Source organism: Bufo gargarizans, chromosome 1 (genome assembly GCF_014858855.1).
Source record: "Bufo gargarizans isolate SCDJY-AF-19 chromosome 1, ASM1485885v1, whole genome shotgun sequence".
In the NCBI taxonomy this organism is placed as follows: domain Eukaryota; kingdom Metazoa; phylum Chordata; class Amphibia; order Anura; family Bufonidae; genus Bufo; species Bufo gargarizans.
This window is the reverse complement of record NC_058080.1, coordinates 13,830,089-13,853,169: the sequence shown is the minus strand read 5'-3', so window position 1 is coordinate 13,853,169 and position 23,081 is coordinate 13,830,089. Positions and strand designations below refer to the sequence as shown.

The following is a 23,081-nucleotide window of genomic DNA, read 5'->3' as shown; positions in this document are numbered from 1 at the left end:
ACTTTCGCATTCAAGAAATTAATGACTGGAGATCGCAAATTCGAGAATTTGCGAATATATGAAGAATATTCGCCCAAATATTCGCAAAATATCGCAAATTCGAATATTGCCCCTGCCGCTCATCACTGGTCAGGAATGGTGACAGTTTTAGAGATGTCTTAATATAATTTATTGCTAGCGCTTTAGGAAGTATTTCAACCATTTAAGAAGGAATCTAGACAAATCTACTTTATTTTTAATTATGGCAATTATTAAAACGGAAACGACAAATACTAAAAAAAGGAAAATAAGTTAAACTGATACTAATATACACCATGTAATGCATTATATCTTGTTTTTCTCCAAAATTGCTTTTCTAGAGTTCAAACTAGGTTCTAAAAGGAGAACATATATTTTTGGAAGAAATATGCAACCAAGAATGCCTGCAGAGGAGGTTAATATGGCAAATATCTCCACAGCCACCATGTACTTCCCTTTAGTGCTCAGATAGGCTGGTATCATGGTGATCCAGACACTGCAGAACAGCAGCATGCTGAAGGTGATGTACTTGGCCTCATTAAAATTGTCCGGTAATGTCCTCACCATGAAAGCCAGAACAAAGCTCACAGCTGCCAGGAACCCCATATAACCCAACATGGAGTAGAAGGCGATGACCGAGCCTTCATTACACTGAACGATGATCTTCCCAGGATAAGAGTGATGGTCAAACTCTACATACGGAGGAGACATCAACAACCAAATAACACATATGAGAACTTGTACAGAAGAACACACCAAGACCACATAATCTGACACATTGAATGAGATCCACTTCACCCAGATACTTCCAGGTTTGGTGGCTTTGAAGGCAATGCAAACTTTGATAGTTTTGGCCAGAACAGAAGAGACACCGATAGAGAAGAAGATGCCAAATGATGTTTGTCTCAGTAAGCAAGTTATGTCCACTGGACGACCAAGGAATAAGAGGACACTGAGGAAGTTCATCAAGATGGAGACCAGGAGGATGAAGCTCACAGTTCGGTTATTGGCTTTAACAATCGGTGTGTCCCAGTAATAAATGAAGATTCTTAATATGATCAATGCCAAAGCAGAAAAAAATACAACTATTCCTAAAAATATGAAAGATAGAATGTCCTTCTCATAGGAAAGAAACTCATATATTCTGGGAATGCATTTCACTTTCTTCTCATCGGGCCTATCTTCTTTAGGACATTTATGGCAGGTTTCACTGTCTACAATATCAAAAATTAAAATAGAAATGTGAATAATATTGTTACCTGTATAGTATGCTAAAATGTTTAGTAAAGTAATAAAATAGGATAAATACAAGGAATGCAGGAAATAATCCACCACTCTGAAAAAAGAATGCTAGGGGAACGTACATGCACACATTAAAGACAGTGCCTCATATATGAGCTTCCTGAAGTCTGTGGCTGTTAGCTATATTTGATCTGGGCCATCGGATCTCCTACCAGCCTTAGATGACTTACCTTGTCTATAGGAATCACCAGGCACAAGAAGGCTAACAGCTCACTAAGAAAGATTATTCAAATAACTTTCTACAACTCACTGGCCAGCAACATGGAGTAACATAGGACACTGCAATAGTGTCATTATCACTTCTAAGGACCCTCCAGGCACACTATGTGATGGGACATCCTAAGATAAGCTTCATATGGTACAAAACAAGATCAGTATCATCTAGATTTTAGTATTACATAAAAATATATTTATTTGATCTCTCCATAATCATACTGACTAAGGATGAGCGAGCACCAAAGTGTTCGGGTGTTCGGGTACTCGGTCCGAACACATAGGCCCAGCACCCGAGTATAATGGAAGTCAATTGGAGACAACCAGGCACCACCTGCTCGGATGAGGAGAGGCTGCCTGGTTCATAGGAAAAGGTCTGAAAGAGATGGGAACACCTCTGAAATCGATCAGGAACAGCAGGGGAACCATGTCTGGATGCATCTTGGACTCCAATATCGCTGCTGGGAACCATGTTGTCCGAGTTGTACGACCCTTTTACAGACTGACAAAAATATGTACAAACCCCCCCAAAAAAAAAAATTATTAGAAAAATTGTTAGGAAACATTCTTTCCAGTAACAGACTCCATAACGCTAGTGTGGACCCACCCTTAGCGCAGTGAATGGCGGTCAGCACCGGCTACGAAAAAATTACCTTGCATTTCACACCTAGATTTTGGATGTGCTAACGTTACTCTGCAGATTGAGCGCAGGGAATGTCGCTCAGCACCGGCTAGTTTGAAATATTTACCCCAGTGCAACTATATAAAAACCCGAATCCTGCAACAAAAAAAAACATGTGTGAAAGATTCACCACCGAAGGAAAGCAAATTATGTTTCCTTCCAAGTCTGAAACATAGAAAAAAGAATTTATCATGTGAGCTGACCCACCAAAAATTGTAGGTGAGGGCCTGCAGGTGAGCTGACCCTCCCTGAAGAGGGACATGAGGATATCTTATGCACTGATCCCCAAACTCTTCAGTCTCCAAAGTCAGAAAAAGATGAAGAGGGGGAATGGCAATTAGTGTTTCACTTGGTGGATGATGGGGATGAGACACAGTTGTCAATAAGTAGGGTCTTGTTAGGTCAACACAAGTCAGGAGGATGACCAGAGTGAGGAAGTGGATTTGGAGATGGGGGACGATGACATTACTGACCCAACCTGGGAAGGTGGAAAGCCAAGGGTGGACAGCAGGACAGAGGGGGAGGGATCCACAGCACCGTAACAGGTTGGAAGAGGCTGTGGGGTGGCGAAAGGGAGAAGGCGGGCCACAACAAACTGTTCCCCCTTGCGCAAATCTCCCTTGCCAAGCAGTAGGTGTACCGCAGTCTGGGGCTTTTTTGAGGAAAGTAGGGCCGAAAAATGATTTTTAAATAGCAAACTGTGCCATACCAAAATAAGAACTCAACATTTCATAAATAACAAAAAACATAACATATTTTACATCCTATTAATAAACTACCTCAAACCAGAACAATAGAAACTCAAACATGGGAACATAATGGGGGAAGACTGTACACTGGAGGCTAAATGAGTAGGGGTGGGAACACTAGCAATCTCCACACCACCAGTATGATCCGCCACACGGAATCAAAGCACCTACCATGTTGATCACGGTTATCACAGACAAATTAGTGAAATGTTTTTACCTGTCTACTAGGTACAGCCGGGGTATATCACACCCAAAAATTGTTGAATTTCACCAGAAAATGTAATAGACAAATTTGTTTTATTTTTTAACCTATCTACTAGGTATAGCAGTGGTACTTCACACCCAAAAATTGTTGAATTTCACCCGAAAATGTAACAGACAATTTTTTTTTAACCTGTCTACTAGGTACAGCCGGGGTATATCACACCTAAAAATTTTAGAATTTTCCCCTCCAGTGATGTAATTATTGGCAAATGTAGCAGTCTGCGAATTCAATCTAGATTATACACAGGTGAGCTAGGCACTTTAAATATAGACACATTGCAGGTTGAGCCACATCCCCCAGAAGAAGGCATTCCAGCCGAAACGCGCGTCGGGGTACGTGGCTCGCCTGAGTTTGGACTGTTTCACATTATATGGGTATGTAATTTCATAGTGTGAGGCTTCTCTTTGCTCTGCAAACCAATGTCTTTGTAATATAATTTAGTTACTCTTGGATTGGTTGCAGGGATCGATCTCTGTGATTTTTTGATTCTATCTATTTAGATACAGTTATTTAGGTGATCGATTCCTGTGTATATGTATATGTATATGCATATGTACCCATACATGACTCTATTCTTAGGGCACTGGCAGTAATCTCATTTGCCCTTAAGGTGACATGTACATACAGTACAGACCAAAAGTTTGGACACACCTTCTCATTCAAAGAGTTTTCTTTATTTTCATGACTATGATAATTGTAGATTCACACTGAAGGCATCAAAACTATAAATTAACACATGTGGAATTATATACATAACAAAAAAGTGTGAAACAACTGAAAATATGTAATATTATAGGTTCTTCAAAGTAGCCACCTTTTGCTTTGATCACTGCTTTGCACACTCTTGGCATTCTCTTGATGAGCTTCAAGAGGTAGTCACCTGAAATGGTTTTCACTTCACAGGTGTGCCTTGTCAGGTTTAATAAGTGGGATTTCTTGCCTTATAAATGGGGTTGGGACCATCAGTTGCATTGAGGAGAAGTCAGGTGGATACACAGCTGATAGTCCTACTGAATAGACTGTTAGAATTTGTATTATGGCAAGAAAAAAGCAGCTAAGTAAAGAAAAACGAGTGGCCATCATTACTTTAAGAAATGAAGGTCAGTCAGTCCGAAAAATTTGGAAAACTTTGAAAGTGTCCCCAAGTGCAGTCACAAAAACCATCAAGCGCTACAAAGAAACTGGCTCACATGCTGACTGCCCCAGGAAAGGAAGACCAAGAGTCACCTCGGAGGATAAGTTCATCCGAGTCACCAGCCTCAGAAATCACAGGTTAACATCAGCTCAGATTAGAGACCAGGTCAATGCCACACAGAGTTCTAGCAGCAGACACATCTCTAGAACAACTGTTAAGAGGAGACTGTGTAAATCAGGCCTTTATGGTAGAATATCTGCTAGGAAACCACTGCTAAGGACAGGCAACAAGCAGAAGAGACTTGTTTGGGTTAAAGAACACAAGGAATGGACATTAGACCAGTGGAAATCTGTGCTTTGGTCTGATGAGTCCAAATTTGAAATCTTTGGTTCCAACCACCGTGTCTTTGTGCGACGCAGAAAAGGTGAACGGATGGACTCTACATGCCTGGTTCCCACCGTGAAGCATGGAGGAGGAGGTGTGATGGTGTGGGGGTGCTTTGCTGGTGACACTGTTGGGGATTTATTCAAAATTGAAGGCATACTGAACCAGCATGGCTACCACAGCATCTTGCAGCGGCATGCTATTCCATCCGGTTTGCGTTTAGTTGGACCATCATTTATTTTTCAACAGGACAATGAGCCCAAACACCCCAAACACACACATTACTGCTTTGCACACTCTTGGCATTCTCTTGATGAGCTTCAAGAGGTAGTCACCTGAAATGGTTTTCACTTCACAGGTGTGCCCTGTCAGGTTTAATAAGTGGGATTTTCTGCCTTATAAATGGGGTTGGAACCATCAGTTGCATTGAGGAGAAGTCAGGTGGATACACAGCTGATAGTCCTACTGAATAGACTGTTAGTATTTGTATTATGGCAAGAAAAAAGCAGCTAAGTAAAGAAAAACGAGTGGCCATCATTACTTTAAGAAATGAAGGTCAGTCAGTCCGAAAAATTGGGAAAACTTTGAAAGTAAGGGCTATTTTACTATGAAGGAGAGTGATAGGGTGCTGCGCCAGATGACCTGGCCTCCACAGTCACCGGACCTGAACCCAATCGAGATGGTTTGGGGTGAGCTGGACGCAGAGTGAAGGCAAAAGGGCCAACAAGTGCTAAGCATCTCTGGGAACTCCTTCAAGACTGTTGGAAGACCATTTCAGGTGACTACCTCTTAAAGCTCATCAAGAGAATGCCAAGAGTGTGCAAAGCAGTAATTAAAGCAAAAGGTGGCTACTTTGAAGAACCTAGAATATGACATATTTTCAGTTGTTTCACACTTTTTTGTTATGTATATAATTCCACATGTGTTAATTCATAAATTCATAGTTTTGATGCCTTCATAGTCATGAAAATAAAGAAAACTCTTTGAATGAGAAGGTGTGTCCAAACTTTTGGTCTGTACTGTATATGTTCACTCATCTCTATGGGACCTGGTTTTGTATCTCTATTTTTATGATGGATGATAATATGCACATACGCACTTTTTTGCTGTGATTGAGGCATGGGACTTTTTGTTTGTCCAGCTGCTATACACGTGTATGTCCCAACTTGATGCACTGGCAGCCTTTTTTCCGGAGATACATATGTGTACACCAGTAAAATTGTGGATACTTGTGATATATAAAAAACTTTTTACATGTGAAATAGGTCTTATGTGCGTGTATATATGTGTACAAGTTCGGAGATATGCATTTGCACTTTTTCTGGACATCTGTGAATTTTAGCTGAGTGTTAGCCTCACTGCCCTATTTTTCTAATTGTAATCAATTATGTTATGTCCCCTCAGGTGTAGTCCACCTTTTTATCTGATGTGATACATCACATATAATTAAACTTTTTTATGTATTGTCTAATAAAGTATATGTATATTTTGCTACTATACCTATCTAGTCTCAGTTCATCCTTTGTTTGTGTATAGGTACAGCCGGGGTATCACACCCAAAAATTTTAGAATTTCACCATAAAATATAAAAGACAAATTATAATTTTTTTAACCTGTCTACTAGGTATAGCAGTGGTACTTCACACCCAAAAATTGGTGAATTTAACCTGAAAATGTAACAGACAATTTTTTTTTAACTTGTCTAGTAGGTATAGCAGTGGTACATCACACCCAAAAATTTGTGAATTTCACCCGAAAATGTAACAAATGTAATTAATTTTTTTACCTGTCTACTAGGTTGTCATGCCCCGCTCTGACTATGTGCGGAGGTCGGCTAGAATAGCAGCACGAGTTTAGTGTTTTGTTTTGGAGCCGTGCTGGATCCGCCTCAGGTGCGCTGGGTGGGGTCATTAGTTTAAATAGCACTCCATGCCAGTGCTCTGAGTGGATTATAGGAATCACTTTGGTCTTGGAAGCTAGGAATGAAGGTTGTCTGTTCCAGCTCAGAAAGAAAAGTGTGGTTTCAAGTTTTGTTGTTTGCTGTCTTGGTTGTTTTGTGTCATCTCTCCCATCCAGGTTCTGTGCAAGCAGGCTGCTCCTATTTCCCCTCTTCACCATCTCAGGGAATTTAGGGTGTTTCAGCCCAGGCACGGGGACACATCATACCTACCACCAAGGTTTGCATGTGGGCTGAGCAGTGCATGGAGAGAGGTCAGGGATTAGCTAGGAGGTGACCCTTCCCCTGCCTCTCGCCTAGAGCCTGGTTGGTGGTTTACCTGTGAGTCTGAGTGCACGTCCGGCGTGACATTATAATCCGCCCTAACTTTGACTGTCATTGCTCAGCGGTTTTGTGATGGCATCAATTGAAGCCTTAGTTGACCGCATGCAGGGGCTATCCCTAGAGGTTTCGGAGCTACGTGGTTCGGTCACACAGTGTCAGAATGCTCTGGCATCTGGTGCAGGTCAAATTTGTGTGGAGCCTAAAGTGGCTCTTCCTGATCGATTTTCAGGGGGTACGGATGACTTTATCCGTTTTAGAGAGTCCTGCAAATTGTACTTTCGGCTGTGTCCATCGTCGTCAGGTGATGAGAGTCAGAGGATAGGTATAATTATTTCTCTGCTTAAAGGGGACGCGCAATCCTGGGCCTTTTCTCTACCACCTGGTTCTCGGGCCATCCGGACAGTGGAGAATTTTTTTAAGGCTCTGGCATTAATCTATGATGACCCAGATCGGGTCTCGATGGCAGAGTCGAGATTACGTAATTTGTTTCAGGGGGAACATAAAGCTTACTGTGTTGAGTTTAGGAGATGGGCTACTGAAACAGAGTGGAATGATCCTGCGTTACGTAGTCAGTTATGTCAGGGGTTATCTGAAAGATTGAAGGATGCCCTTGCTTTTTATGAATACCCAGACTCTTTGGAGAACGCCATGTCTTTAGCAGTACGGCTAGATAGACGTATCAGAGAGAGGTGTAGACTCCCTTCGTGCAAGGGATCCCTTCTGTGAGTGGTTTTGTCTCTACTGGCTCCCCCGGTGATGTTACAGGTAACTCTGGGGTAGCGGAGGAACCCATGCAGTTGGGTCAGGTTTCTTGCCATTCTGATAGTAGAGACTTTAGGAAATTGCACAATCTATGTTACTATTGTGGAAAGAGTGGTCATTTTATTTTTGCTTGTCCTTATGTTAAACCGCAGGTGGAAGAGAAAAAAAAAAAAACAACCGACACTTGGTAGCATGAATGGTGTGGTGGAGCAGGCAGGTATGCAAGCTCCATGCAGTTCCCGTTTTCTCCTTCCAGCCATGGTGGCGCTAGAGTCAAGAATTTTTTTTGTTGAAGTATTCCTTGATTGTGGTGCTGGGGTAAACCTAATTGACTTTCTTTTCCTTCAAAATCTAGGACTAAGTACTTGCACTTTAGAGAACGAGATTCGTGTTTTTGCAATTGATTCTTCCCCTCTTTCTCAAAGGAGCCTTACCCACATTGTTCATGGTATTCACTTAAGGGTGGGTGATTCACATGTTGAAATTATTTCTTGTTTTGTCATGAAGGATTTGCCAGCTCCTATAGTTTTGGGGTTGCCATGGTTGACTAAACATAACCCAATTATAGACTGGCAAGCGAGACAAATCATTGGTTGGAGCAAGTTTTGTTCGGATAATTGTCTTGGCACATCTATCTCTGGTTTGTCCATTACGGCTTTACCTCAGTATCTCTCAGATTTTGCGGATGTCTTTTCGGAGGGTGGGGCTCAGGAATTGCCCCCTCATCGAGACTATGATTGTCCAGTTAATCTCATTCCGGGGGCTAAGTTGCCAAAGTCCCGGCTTTACAACCTCTCTCAACCCAAAAGAGAGGTCATGCGAAAGTATGTCGCCGAGAGTTTGGCAAAAGGTCATATTAGACTATCTAAGTCTCCAGTGGCAGTAGGTTTGTTCTTTGTGAAGAAAAAGGATGGATCACTGAGACCGTGTTTGGATTTCCGGGAATTGAACCACATTACAGTCCGGGATCCATATCCCCTGCCTTTGATCTCTGATCTTTTTGATCAGATTATTGGAGCCAAGGTGTTCTCCAAGTTGGATTTGAGAGGGGCCTACAATCTGATTAGAATCAAGGAGGGGGATGAGTGAAAAACGGCCTTCAATACGCACGAGTGTCATTTTGAGAACCTGGTTATGCCTTTTGGGCTGACGAACGCGCCAGCAGTATTTCAGCGATTCGTCAATGACATCTTTCATCATTTGGTGGGGAGGTTCGTAGTAGTTTACCTGGATGACATTTTAATTTATTCTCCTGATCTGAAGACCCATCAGGATCATGTGAGACAGGTTTTGACGATCCTTCAGAAGAATAAATTATATGCCAAATTGGAGAAATGTTTGTTTGCGGTGCAAGAGCTTCCATTCTTGGGATACCTGCTTTCTGATTCTGGTTTTTGTATGGACCCCGAAAAGGTCCGGGCGGTTCTGGAATGGGACCGACCAGAGATTCAGAAAGCTTTGATGCGGTTCTTGGGGTTTATGAGTTATTATAGAAAATGTATTTCGAACTATTTCACCATAGTAAAACCTCTCACTGATATGACCAAGAAGGGTGCCACTGCCAACGTCTCTGTTTGGTCGGATGAGGCATCGCAGGCCTTTTTCGGCTATTAAGGAGAGTTTTGCGTCTGCTCCCATTCTGGTGAAGCCGGATGTGTCTCAGCCATTCGTAGTGGAGGTTGATGCATCAGAGGTGGGGGTTGGAGCGGTGCTGTCACAGGGTTTATCCCCTGGCAAGTGGGTCCCGTGTGCCTTTTTCTCCAAGAAGCTCTCGGTCGCCGAGAGGAATTATGATGTTGGAGATAGAGAGTTGTTGGCTATCAAGTTGGCCTTTGAGGAATGGCGTCACTGGTTGGAGGGGGCGTCTCACCCCGTTACGGTATATACAGACCATAAGAATTTGGCTTACCTGCAATCTGCCAAGCGTCTGAACCCTAGGCAGGCCAGATGGTCACAGTTTTTTTTTTTTGTGTTTTTTTTTATAAACAATTTTTATTGTTTTAAAATATCCGTACATATGAATATTGTGAAAATTTTACATCATAGTGCAAAAACAATGTAACATTTAAGTTACAAATATTACATTTGTATAAGGACATAATATTAATATCAATTACAGATATTATTTTATGAATAGAACAAAAACCTGAGACTTGAACGCCTGAATACCTGGATATGGCATATGAGGTATTAAGCAAAAGCAAAATTTCTATACGATTTCCATAAAGACCAAATACGTAGGAATGTATTTCTGGATTTTAATTCCCAATGTAAGAGTTCTTCAAGGCGATAAAATTGGTCCACTTTAGCTATCCAATGATCAATAGTGGGGATGACTGGGCTACGCCAATTTATGGGGATAAGTAGTCGTGCCGCCGAAATCAGGAAGGAGAAGAGGATTTTTTTGTGAATGTCTACCCCACTTATGCCGAAAGATAATAGGGCAATCTCAGGGGAGATAGGGAAGTTGGTATTGCATATATTGTTACTTAAACTGAATATTTTCCTCCACCAGGGATTTAGCAGAGGACAATCCCACCAAATATGGAAATAAGAGCCTTTGTTCCCCTCACATCCCCAACATTTGTTTGGTGTCTTAGGATAGTACAAAGAAACCTTGTCTGGGGTTCTATACTATCTAGATAAAACCTTGTAACCGTTCTCTTGCACTCGGACACATCTTGAGAGTTTGTGTGGATTAATGAAGAGTTTGGTCATTTCCGATTGAGAGAATTGTCTTCCCAGGTCCTTTTCCCATAGTGCTATTATTGCCGGTTTGACACTCAAAGTGGAGAGGGCAAGTTTCTTATAAAGAGCGGAAATTAACTTAGAAGGGTAGTTAGTGTTTTTTACCAGGTTCAATTTTGTAGTTACCTTTCGCCCAGGGGTCAAGAACGTCAAGGCAGATGCCTTGTCTCGCAGCTTTCCTGGGGGAGGTGATTCAGAGGATCCTGCGCTGATTTTAGCGGATGGGGTGGTGGTCTCCGCTCTGTACCCTGAATTGGAGATGGAGGTGTTGGGAGCCCAGGAGGGGGCTCCTGGTTCTTGTCCCCCAGGGAGGTTGTTTGTTCCTGAGGGCCTGCGATACAAGGTGTTCAAGGAACATCATGATACTGTCATTGCTGGACATCCTGGTGGTAAGTCCACCTGTGATCTGGTGTCCCGGAGGTTCTGGTGGCCAGGGTTACGTAAGAGCATTGAGAATTATGTGACAGCTTGTGAAACCTGCGCTCGGTCAAAGGTTGCTCATACTCGACCGGCTGGTTCACTTCTTCACTTCTTCCACTTCTTTCGTCTCGTCCTTGGACGCACTTGTCTATGGACTTTATTACGGATCTGACGGGTTCCTCCGGGAGAACAGTGATTTTGGTGGTAGTTGACCGTTTCAGTAAAATGGCTCACTTTATTTCACTAACTAGTCTGCCTAACGCTAAGACTCTTGTGCAGATTTTTGTGGATAATATTGTGAAATTGCATGGTATTCCATCGGATGTGATCTCTGATAGGGGCACGCAGTTTGTCTCCAGGTTTTGGAGGGCATTCTGCTCTTGGCTTGGCATTCAACTATCATTCTCTTCGGCTTTTCATCCGAAGTCGAATGGTCAGACGGAGCGTACTAATCAAAACCTGGAGACCTACTTGAGGTGCTTTGTGGATGAGAATCAGGAGGACTGGTCCTCATTCTTGTCCTTAGTAGAATTTGCGTTGAATAACCGTAGGCAGGAGTCCACGGGTAAGTCGCCATTTTTTGGCGCATACGGTTTTCATCCTCAGTTTGGTGCCTTTTCTGGGACAGGTTCCTCTGGGATGCCAGAGGAGGAGAGATTCTCTTCTGCCTTATCCTCCATCTGGCAGAGGATTCAAGGGAATTTGGAGAAGATGGGTGAGAGGTATAAACAAATGGCTGACAAGAGATGTGTGACTGGTCCGGACCTGTGTGTGGGTGATCTGGTGTGGTTGTCCACTAAAAATATCAAATTTAGAGTGCCATCTTGGAAACTGGGTCCAAGATTTATTGATCTGTATAAAATTTCTGCCGTGATCAATCCTGTAGCGTTTCGACTGGATCTTCCGCAGACTTGGAGGATCTATGATGTGTTCCACAGGTCTTTACTAAAAAAATATGTGAAACTGGTGGAACCATCGCCATTGCCTCCTCCTCCTCCTGTTCTAGTCGAGGGAAACTTGGAGTTCGAGATCTCCAGGATTCTCGACTCTAGAATTCTTCGGGGTTCCCTTCAGTACCTGGTGCACTGGAGGGGCTACGGCCCTGAGGAGAGGATGTGGGTTCTGGCGCTGGATGTCAACGCCAGCCGACTGGTGAAGGCTTTTCATAGGTCCCATCCAGATAAGGTTGGTCCGGGGTGTACGGATGTCACCCGTAGAAGGGGGGGTGCTGTCATGCCCAGCTCTGACTATGTGCGGAGGTCGGCTAGAATAGCAGCACGAGTTTAGTGTTTTGTTTTGGAGCTGTGCTGGATCCGCCTCAGGTGCACTGGGTGGGATCATTAGTTTAAATAGCACTCCATCCCAGTGCTCTGAGCGGATTATAGGAATAACTGGTCTTGGAAGCTAGGAAGGAAGGTTGTCTGTTCCAGCTCAGAAAGAAAAGTGTGGTTTCAAGTTTTGTTGTTTGCTGTCTTGTTTTTTTTTGTGTCATCTCTCCCATCCAGGTTCTGTGCAAGCAGGCTGCTCCTATTTCCCCTCTTCACCATCTCAGGGAATTTAGGGTGTTTCAGCCCAGGCACGGGGACACATCATACCTACCACCAAGGTTTGCATGTGGGTTGAGCAGTGCAGGGAGAGATGTCAGGGATTAGCTAGGAGGTGACCCTTCCCCTGCCTCTCGCCTAGAGCCTGGTTGGTGGTTTACCTGTGAGTCTGAGTGCACGTCTGCCGTGACATAGGTACAGCCGGGTTATATCACACCCATATATTGTAGAATTTCACATAAAATGTAACAGACAATTTTTTTTTTTAACCTGTCTACTACGTATCGCACTGGTACATCACACCCAAAAATAGGTGAATTTCACCCGAAAATGTAACACACAAAGTAGTGAAATGCCATAAAATAAAATAAAATGCGTACAAATATAAAAAAATATTTTGTATTTATTTATTTATTTATGAGGTGTAGTTCCATATGGAGTAGAAGTTTGAGGAGGCGGTGGACGTAGCGGTGTAGGTGGAAGCGGCAGTGGAGGAGGTAGCCAACACAGTTTTTTTGTTTTCATTAAATATTTTTTTTTATATGGTACACTCCAAAATAGTGTGAAATATCCTAAATACAAGAATGAGAAATTGCGCTGTAGTATAACAGTGGCTGGTTAAGGCCGGTATACATGTCTATTCTGCACAAGGTACGGACAAGTCCTTTTTGGCCTATATAAAAAACCCAGCCAGTAGTCTCAGCTGGGTGTGGTTTATCCTCCATCTGACAGAGAAGCTGGGAGTCTCTGTGTTTTGGGACCTGTAAAGTTGTGCCGTGCTAAAGGGCTAAGAGTCGCATTCCGTGAAACAGGCCCCTAAAGCCTGATGTGGAAAACTGTTAACCAGGTAAAGATTTTGTTCTATGGACATTGCATGGTGTGAACAAACACTAAGACTGTGAACGGTCATTTTTGTTTTTCCTTATGTGTGAATAAACACCGAACTGTTTAAGTTAAAGACTTTGTGATTGTCTCTATACTGCGTCGGCTAGCCTGTCTACCAGAGCAAAACCCCACAATATATAAAAAATACAAAAAAGGGCAGCACTCCATAGTAAAAATGAAAAACCTTTTATTCACCCACGTGGTACAGCAACGTTTCAGCTCATCAATAGAGCCTTTTTTGAGCTGAAGCGTTGCTGTACCACATGGATGAATAAAAGGTTTTTCATTTTTACTACGGAGTGCTGCCCTTTTTTGTATTTTAAGTAGTGGTTAATTGCTTGTTTCCATAGGGCATTGCACCAGCTCATTGCTATTGTCTGTGCTGCCATTTTTCTTATTTTGTATAATATATAACTCTGTAGTATATATAAATAGGGATGAGCGAATTGACTTCAGATAAGACATCCAAAGTCGATTCGCATAAAACTTTGTTCCAATACTGTATGGAGCAGAAGTTCCGTATAGAATTTGAATGTATTGGCTCAGATGAACCGAAGTTATTGCTTCGCTAAGTTTCACGAGACTTCGGGTAATAACTTCATAAATTAATTTGTACGGTAAAAAAACTTTTCCCGAACTAGGATTCGGTTGGAACGGAAACCGAGTTTGGGAAATGGCTTAAGTCACCCCTAATAGACCACAGTTGTGACTTTTGATGCATATTTGCCACATTTTCACTGGTACATTGCCGATATTTTGCATTGAAAAAAATAATGAACGGAGATCGCAAATTCAAATAATACATCTGGTGTCACTGTCCATGTTGTGGGACAATTTGTGCACTTCTAGTAATTATTTCTTGGCTGCAAATATGAGCTGAAGGTTTTTCAGGTTCGCCTGCTATTAAAATGAATGGGACCCGCCGCGAACTTGCGGTTCGTGAACATTTGATCGCGTTCGCGAACCGTCCCGGCAGATATTCGTCCATCACTAGTGATTAGTGTGTACTAATAGGACTGAGGCCATTTTATTTCTCCTAATGACTAATCCCTAGATAAAACGTGCCATATAACTAATGAAAGGTATATGGGAATATATTTATAATAAAGCAATATTTATGTATGTAAATTTTCTTAATTCCCTGAGAAGCCAATTAATATATTTAGCGCAAAAATTATTCTGCATAATTCTGCAACATGCTTAGTAAATGTCCCCCAGTGTAACTCTGCCATTTCCTTATCTTCAGTGACCATCCCCCATTTACCAATATTCAGGGGACCTACCATCCCCCATTTACCAATATTCAGGGGACCTACCTGCTCTAACCTTGTTTAATATTTTTTTGGATTTGTTTTGCTCTCTTTCGCCACCTGCTGTTCAAATTTGCTATGCTCCGTATGTTCTGATCGCTTGATGTATTATTATCATTGTGAAATGACAATTTTCGCTAAAACTTAACCTATAATACTAGCATATAAAAATATAAATTCATCCCAAAACATAGAATTAAAAAATATATAATCAAAAGAAAATAATTTCATACACCCTAGCGGGCTGTTTAAAATAAAATTGGATATAGTGTAACTATTTTGTAACTTACGGTTTGCTGACCACAGGCAGAGGGAGGGTTACAGCAGTGAGGTCGGGAGCAAAGGGAAGACGATCTCCATCTATTTCCTGAAGCTACCCCTGCCTAAAAGGAGTGGAGCGGTGGCTAAACCCTATCTTTCACCTGTCAAAGCCCTGCAGATGAAGGATTAGTATTGTGCAACTCTGTCCCGGAGTTACACTAGTTGGACAGTGGAGTTGGTCACTGGTTGGACAGTGAAACTACAGAAAGGATCCGGTTGTTTAAGGGTCCACTTCTAGCACGGAGTGGGACACTGCACTTACTACTACTACTTCTTGCCGGATAGCTGGTGCTGCTACTACCCACATTCTGGCTCTGGGTCTTTTGTTTGGAAACATTCCATAGCCCTGAGATTTTTGGGCATCACAGATAATGTTCTGCACTACCCTATTGGTGTCGTAATCAAGTAAATGCTGGTTTGAATATAAACAACAACTCCAAAAAAATATAAAAAATTTGGAAACAGGTGGAGAAAGAAATAAAGGAAACAGATTAAGGCCTAAATTTGTTATCACTCACAGATACTTTTTGGCGCTACCCAGGGTTTTGTTGTACTAAGCACCCATATCCTGCTTAAATTAGATTGAACAACTCTCCAAAAAATTCCAACAATGTGGAGAGATAAATGAAGAGAAACAGAAGACTAAGGGCCAGGCCTGACCCTTAATATCATATTATCAGTCACAGGTAAATTGTTGCCCTGCCCTGTGTATTGGAGTACTAATCACCTATATCAGTGATGGCGAACCTATGGCACGGGTAGCCTCTCTGTGGGCACCCGCACTGTGAAAAAAGTCTATGGTGTACCAATATGCCTTACGCTTTTCCTGCCATTCATCAGCGCAGGGTGCACTATGAACAGCACAGGCAGGGCACTGAATGTAGGCAGGCTTTAATAGCTAAATGATAAAGTACATGGAATATATACTATATTGAACTAGAGTATTCAGGTTAAATTGCCGTGTTGGCACTTTACGATAAATAAGTGGGTTTTGGGTTGCAGTTTGGGCACTCGGCCTCTAAAAGGTTCGACATCACTGACCTATATGCTGGTTTAATTCAATTGAACTCACCAAAGAAGATGAGATTCCAACTGTGTGGAGATAGAATAAACAGAAATGAACAATTGAGGATTGTGTGGAGAGAAGAAAAAGATTTAGCCCAAATATTATGTTCTGAATCACTGATGTATACAGTTTTTCAAACTAAAAAGTTAGCTGCTTTTGAGGTTTGCAGCAGCTGCAGTTCTGCTAGAAGACAAAGGCTCCTCTCTTCTCACTCCATGGCTGAAATCTTCCCTACCTCCCTATTCTAACCTTTCCCTTCAAGCTTGATTGATTTCTGACTGTACTTGACCTCCTATGATTGTTTTCTGGCAGACACTGTAAGACCCAACCACCATCATTCACAGCCCAGCACAGAATGACGTTGTGCTCAGGCTCCTCCCTGCCTGATGCAGCACTGATTGGCTCAACCAGGTTGTCTGTCAGCCTAGGAGCAAATCAAGGCAAGCCCTCCCCCTACTTCCTCTAAGGGTCATACTAGAACCCTTCTTCTTCCTCTCTAGTGCTTTTTTCTTGCTGACATGTTCGATAAAATGGTTCTATGCTCCATTTTAATATATTCATCCAAACCTAACCTGAAAAGATTCTGGTTCGTCTGCCATCCAAAAAATAGCAAAGTTTGGACCAAACCTGATTTGGCACGAAATGGTTCACTCATCCTTAGAGAAGACCAATAAACATTTGCTTGGATGCCTAAGAGGCCTTGGTTGGGGTACTATTTTTTATTTTGGGGGGTGCTCAGTGAGCATAAGGAGTAAGCCAGTCAATGCTCTTCTGGTTATCAGAGAAAAATATATAAAAATTAGCTTATGTCACATCTGCCTCCGTCAGAAATTTTTAGGAAAGCCAACTCAAACATCTTATCCAAAAACCCAGAGGGGTGTTGCCTGGCATTCAATTTACAGCACATGTACTCCACATACAGTACTAGATGCTTTGCATAAGGAGAAATGTAATAGAAACATAGAAACATAGAATGTGTCGGCAGATAAGAACCATTTGGCCCATCTAGCCTGCCCAATATACTGAATCCTATGAATAGCCCCTGGCCCTATCTTATATAATGGATGGCCTTATGCCTATCCCATGCATGCTTAAACTCCTTCACTGTATTTGCAGCTACCACTTCTGCAGGAAGGCTATTCCATGCATCCACTACTCCCTCAGTAAAGTAATACTTCCTGATATTACTTTTAAACCTTTGCCCCTCTAATTTAACACTATGTCCTCTTGTAGCAGTTTTTCTTCTTTTAAATATTCTCTCCTCTTTTACCTTATTGATTCCCTTTATGTATTTAAAAGTTTCTATCATATCCCCTCTGTCTCGTCTTTCTTCCAAGCTATACATGTTAAGGTCCTTTAATCTTTCCTGGTAAGTTTTATCCTGCAATCCATGTACCAGTTTAGTAGCTCTTCTCTGAACTCTCTGCAAAGTATCAATATCCTTCTGGAGATATGGTCTCCAGTACTGCGCACAATACTCCAAGTGAGGTCTCACTAGTGATCTGTAGAGCGGCATGAGCACCTCCCTCTTTCTACTGGTAATTCCTCTCCCTATACACCTAAGCATTCTGCTAGCATTTCCTGCTGCTCTATGACATTGTCTGCCTACCTTTAAGTCTTCTGATATCATAATCCCTAAATCCCATTCCTCAGATACTGAGGTTAGGACTGTATCACTGATTTTATATTCTGCTCTTGGGTTTTTACGTCCCAGGTGCATTTTTCTTGCATTTATCAACATAAAATTTTAGTTGCTAGATTTTTGACCATTCCTCTAGTTTTCCTAAGTCCTTTTCCATTTGGTGTATTCCTCCAGGAGCATCAACCCTGTTACAAATCTGTGTATCATCAGCAAAAAGACACACCTTACCATCGAGGCCTTCTGCAATTTCGCTGATAAAGACATTAAACAATTTGGGTCCCAGAACAGATCCCTGAGGTACCCCACTGGTAACAAGACCTTGGTCTGAATATACTCCATTGACTACAACCCTCTGTTGCCTGTCCCTCAGCCACTGCCTAATCCATTCAACAATATGGGAGTCCAAGCCCAATGACTGCACTTTATTGATAAGCCTTCTATGTGGGACAGTATCAAAAGCCTTACTAAAGTCTAGATAAGCGATGTCTACTGCACCTCCTCCATCTATTATTTTAGTCACCCAATCAAAAAAATCTATACGATTAGTTTGACATGATCTCCCTAAAGTAAACCCATGCTGTTTTTCATCTTTCAATCCATGGGATTTTAGATGGTCCACAATCCTCTCCTTAAGTATGGTTTCCATTAATTTCCCCACCATTGATGTCAGACTTACTGGCCTATAGTTGCCCGATTCCTCCCTACTACCTTTCTTGTGAATGGGCACAACATTTGCTAATTTCCAATCTTCTGGGACGACTCCTGTTGCCAGTGATTGGTTAAATACATCTGTTAATGGTTTTGCTAGTTCACCGCTGAGCTCTTTTAATAGCTTTGGGTGTATCCCATCAGGCACCTGTGACTTATTTTTTATAAATTTTAGACAGTTGACTTAGAACCTCTTCCTCTGTAAAGACACATGCATCAAAAGATTTATTAGTCTTCCTTCCTAACTGAGGTCCTTTTCCTTCATTTTCCTTTGCAAAAACTGAACAGAAGTATTCATTGAGGCAGTCAGCTAGTTCTTTATCTTCTTCCATATACCTTCCTTCTTTTGTTTTTAATTTGGTAATTCCTTGTTTTAGTTTCCTTTTTTCATTTATGTATCTGAAGAATGCCTTATTGCCTTTTTTCCCTGCCTGAGCTAATTTCTCTTCTGCCTGTGCTTTAGAAGCTCTTATAACTTGTTTGGCCTCTCTCTGCCTAATCTTATAAATTTGTCTGTCATCCTCATTTTTTTTTTATAATTCCTAAATGCTATCTTTTTAGGTGCATTACCACTTCTGCATCCTGCTACTGTCTCCTATGATTAACCTCATGTCATCATACGTATTTATTGCAGGGTCTTCACTATGTGCATTCTCTATTCTGTAACTGTTTATTAAGTGTAATATGCCTTGTTCACCCGCAGATGGCAGCATAAATGGCAGAGCTATTTTACCTAGACTGGAACCTTTATTTCCATTCTAGCTCTAAGAGAGGGAGGGACTAGTTAGTTCAGTTTACCTCCTACTAGGGGAAGGCAGTAGGAGCCCGTCCCTGCTGGACGAGCCTTGCCCAGGCCAACTGGAGCACTTTCAGCTCAGATGGATCTGGAGAGCGAAGTCTGAAGCCTCATAAACCAGGAGTAAAGTGTTCCCTGGGTAAAGTTAGAGCCAGACCAGACTACAAGAGAGAAGTACAGCACCCAGAGAAAGCTAAATGCTACAGCTATCCTGTTAGCACATCAGAGCCAGAGAGCAACAGACGTAGCAGAGAGGAGTTTGCCTGCCACAGCTAATGCCAAAACCTACTGGAAACCAAGACAAAGCCTGTAAATCGTTTGGAGAAAAGTTTATTCAAGTAAAGCTGTTATCAACCTCATCAGAAGGTCTGGACTCAATTTATTCTTAATCCCCAACTACTACTACCCCCCTTTTTTCAGCATCGGAGCCAATGCCTGAGGTTCCAGCATATCCAGGTAGGAGCACCATAACACATGCAACACCATTGAAGGACATTTGGGCCACCCTGCACCACTCTTTCATTCCTACACCTGGGTACCATCCACAACATCACTAAAAGGGGCCTTGTGCCCTTGTTGCTTCACTGCAACTGGAGTCACGACAAAACAAGTCATTTTTTCCCTCTTAAAGAGACCCCTAGTGTTGGCAAACGCTGCAGAAAGATGACCCCTCAGACAACGCATATTTGTTGCTCGAAAACCCAAATTAGCATTCTAGGTTCTCTCTCATTCTCATAGAACAAGTTTGTTAGAAGTTTTCGGGAAATTCTGGACAAATTCCTAACTAGTAGAATCAATGAATGTGTCCTTAATTTACCTGTTGTATTGGACACTTCTCCCTCAGAACATGGGACACAGTCATAGCAGCAGGCCAGATATCCTTCATTAGAAGCTTTCCTGTGTCCTGGAGAACACGGCTCATTACACCGGGACTGTGGCATCTGGGATAGTAAATAAAATACAGTCAGCGTATGAAACCTAAGAAAATTATTATATAACAAGTTAGCAAATTGTGATACTTCAATGTGTTCTAGAGCTTGGCTTTACAATCAACATACTTTTTATAATGTTTCCATTTTGAATTGCCAGATTGTATAACTAAGGCATTTGTGGGAGCATATCAATGTATTCTAGTTTTCTATAATAATAAAATGTATATAAAACAATTAAGGTGCAAGAAAAATGGTTGGGTTTAGAGGAAGAGGGAGTATGGGGTTTAGTGGGAAAGTTATGCCTCCTCACAACAGTACCGTTGCTTTTTGCTCACAGTCAACCAAAAGATTTGCTAAATTTATAAAAACATTTAAAACATTTGGATATAATAAAGTACAGTTGTGATGGCTAGATAACTGGGTCAGGGCATCTAGAATATGGCCGGTCTAATGGGTAATGTTTCCTGTATTCAGTGGTAAATACCGAACAAAAGTGGTGCAAGGAAGAGCAACTAGTACACCTAAAACTTACTGAAGTACCTGTGGAGCAAAGGTTAGCTTGTGATCCCACAAACAAGCTACTGTATCACTAATTGCTGAAAAGAGCAATATCTTCAGAGGTCTTCTGAAGCTTAAAGGTCACACAGAATACTTACATGGCCACATACAACAGTATTAATTAAGCAATAGTCTCCCATATAGTGACTCATCAAGTTACAGCATTGGGAGGACACATTCAGTGCTGACTGAGCAACTACTAGTCCTACATCTAAAGCTGGAAAATGGAGAGTTTTGGCAAAATGATCTGACAAATTTGCAATAAAGCTGTGGCCGGACTGAAGGGCGTAGCCTTAGGGGAGGGCATCATGACAGGGGTTTGGTTTAGGGAGACCCCTGGTGTGGGGATTGGGTGGTTTGAGTGTAGGGGTGGGGTCAAGGGGTTAAATAGGGAAGCATTGTGGAAGACAGGGGCCATTTTGTGGAGAGTCAGAGAGAACTGGTACCTGTACTCTACTGGCATGGATCAGCTTGAGGAGACCATCTCCAGACTGCGGGCAGCGGCGGAGGTCTGCGGCGCCGAATGGATCGAGGCGCAGGTGCAGCAGATGCTCCGGGGGGCGGCGGAGGCTCCAGCTGGGCCTCAGCCAGTATCAGTCCGGCCGCGGCGGGCCGGGCCGCCGGCGCGCTACAGCCCGGAGGCGTCTCGTACGTCTCAGCCCCCCACTAAGGCTCAGCGCCGGAAGCGGAGCCCCTCCAGGGACCCTCCACGCCGGGGGTCGGCGGGGACCGCTTCCTCGAGTGCCTCCCGGCGTGGGAGGAATCCGGTCGTGAGGCGGAGCCTGCGAGGTGGCCGGGCCCGGTCACCTCGGCCTTCAGCTGTGGACGCCGGGGGAGAAGGACCTGGTGCGGGGGCCTCTTGCCCAGGATCGGGGGCTGAGGCCTCCCGGCGTGCGCAGGACGGCGTGAGGAGCGGGGCTGCTGCAGTTGCAACGGCCGGCAGCAGGCCCCTGTCTTCGGTGGTCGTGATGCAGGGGAGAAGAAGCTCCGCCCACTCTGCTGTAGCCGGTGAAGATGGCGGTCCTGACGTCTCTAGCCTGGGGCTGGCTAGGAGACTGGATGAAGAGGCGGCGTCGCGGAGGAATGATCTGCTGGATTCCGGATCTTCGGCTGGTGGGGACACAGCACCCAGGCAGCCAGGTGAGGCCTCTTGGGGAACTTTAGCGCAGATTATGGGGGGGGCTGGGGGTGTTGGGGGCCCCCCCGTAGATGTTAGCAGGGGTTTGGGGCAGTTGTTAGGCGGGCTAGCAGGTTTACTTGCGGGCTGGGGGATGGGGGGTACGTCTCCGTTACCAGCGTGGGGGGTGTCTGGTTTTTCTGGTGGCGCGAGTGGGTTTGGGGGAGCCAGTTCGGGGGTAGGGTCGGGGGGCATGTCGGTGCAGACGCAGGCGGGGGGGGGCGGCGGAGGACGAGACGGTGCGGATGGATGATAGGGCGAGAGGTGAGGTTTATGTCTGCTTTGAAGGCCCTTTGGGGGCGCATTTGAAGCAGGAGGTGAGGGAAAAGATCTGGAAGGGGGAGTATGTGGAGATTTTTTCTCTGCTCCCCTTGGACAAGTTTAACCTGGACAGGGTGAGACGGGAGGATGGTAAGAAGGAGGAGGAGGAGAAGCGGAGGTACCGGCTGATACCGCGGACGTTTGCAAACTGGCTGCAGGCGTTCGCGATATTAGCGAGCGTGATTGGGGAGAAGGCGCCGGAGTGCTGTTCGGCGTTATTTTGTTACTTGGATGCCGTAGGGGAGGCGTACAGGGTGTATGGGGGGGTAGCATGGCTGCGGTATGACGAACAGTTCCGGCAGCGGAAGGCGGTGCGGCCAGAAATCAAGTGGGACCATAAGGATATCGCACTGTGGTTAAAGGTTACGGCGCCGGCGAGACAGGGCCAGTCCTTTCGGGGGGATGCAGGAGGTGGAGGGCAGTCCAATGTCGCGGCGGCAGCAGCGAAAGGGCTTTGTTTCGGATTCAATGATGGGACATGCAAATTCGGAGCGAAGTGTAAATTCAAACACGAGTGCTCGGTGTGTGGGGGGGCGCATGGGGCAGCGCGGTGTTTTAGGGGTAACAGACAGAGGGGGGGGGATGTTAATAGCAAAGGGGGAGACGCCAGTACGTCTGGGAAGGATGGGCCCGTTTCTAGATAGATACCCGGATAGGGAGGCGGCAGCTTTGTTGCGGGAAGGTTTTTCGGTTGGTTTTCGGATACCGTTTGTTCAGGGTGATGGGTTGTTGAGTACGAGAAATTTGAGGTCGGCGTTGGAGCATCCGGAGGTGGTAGCGGAGAAACTTAGCAAGGAGGTCAGACTAGGCAGGATGGCGGGACCATTCGTGGATCCACCTTTGCCGAATTTGCGAGTGTCGC

The 23,081-nt window shown here is 43.7% G+C and overlaps 1 protein-coding gene across 1 annotated transcript; it reads right to left on the bottom strand.

Annotated features, from left to right (window-relative positions):
- Window positions 1–324: 324 nt before the first annotated feature.
- Window positions 325–21,184, bottom strand: LOC122926155 (vomeronasal type-2 receptor 26-like). Its single transcript, XM_044277812.1, has 2 exons — window positions 21,168–21,184; window positions 325–1,354 (listed from the first exon to the last, which is right to left on the bottom strand). Exons 1-2 carry the CDS (start codon window positions 21,182–21,184, stop codon window positions 325–327), a joined length of 1,047 nt encoding a protein of 348 aa, XP_044133747.1.
- Between the last annotated feature and the right edge of the window lie 1,897 nt (window positions 21,185–23,081).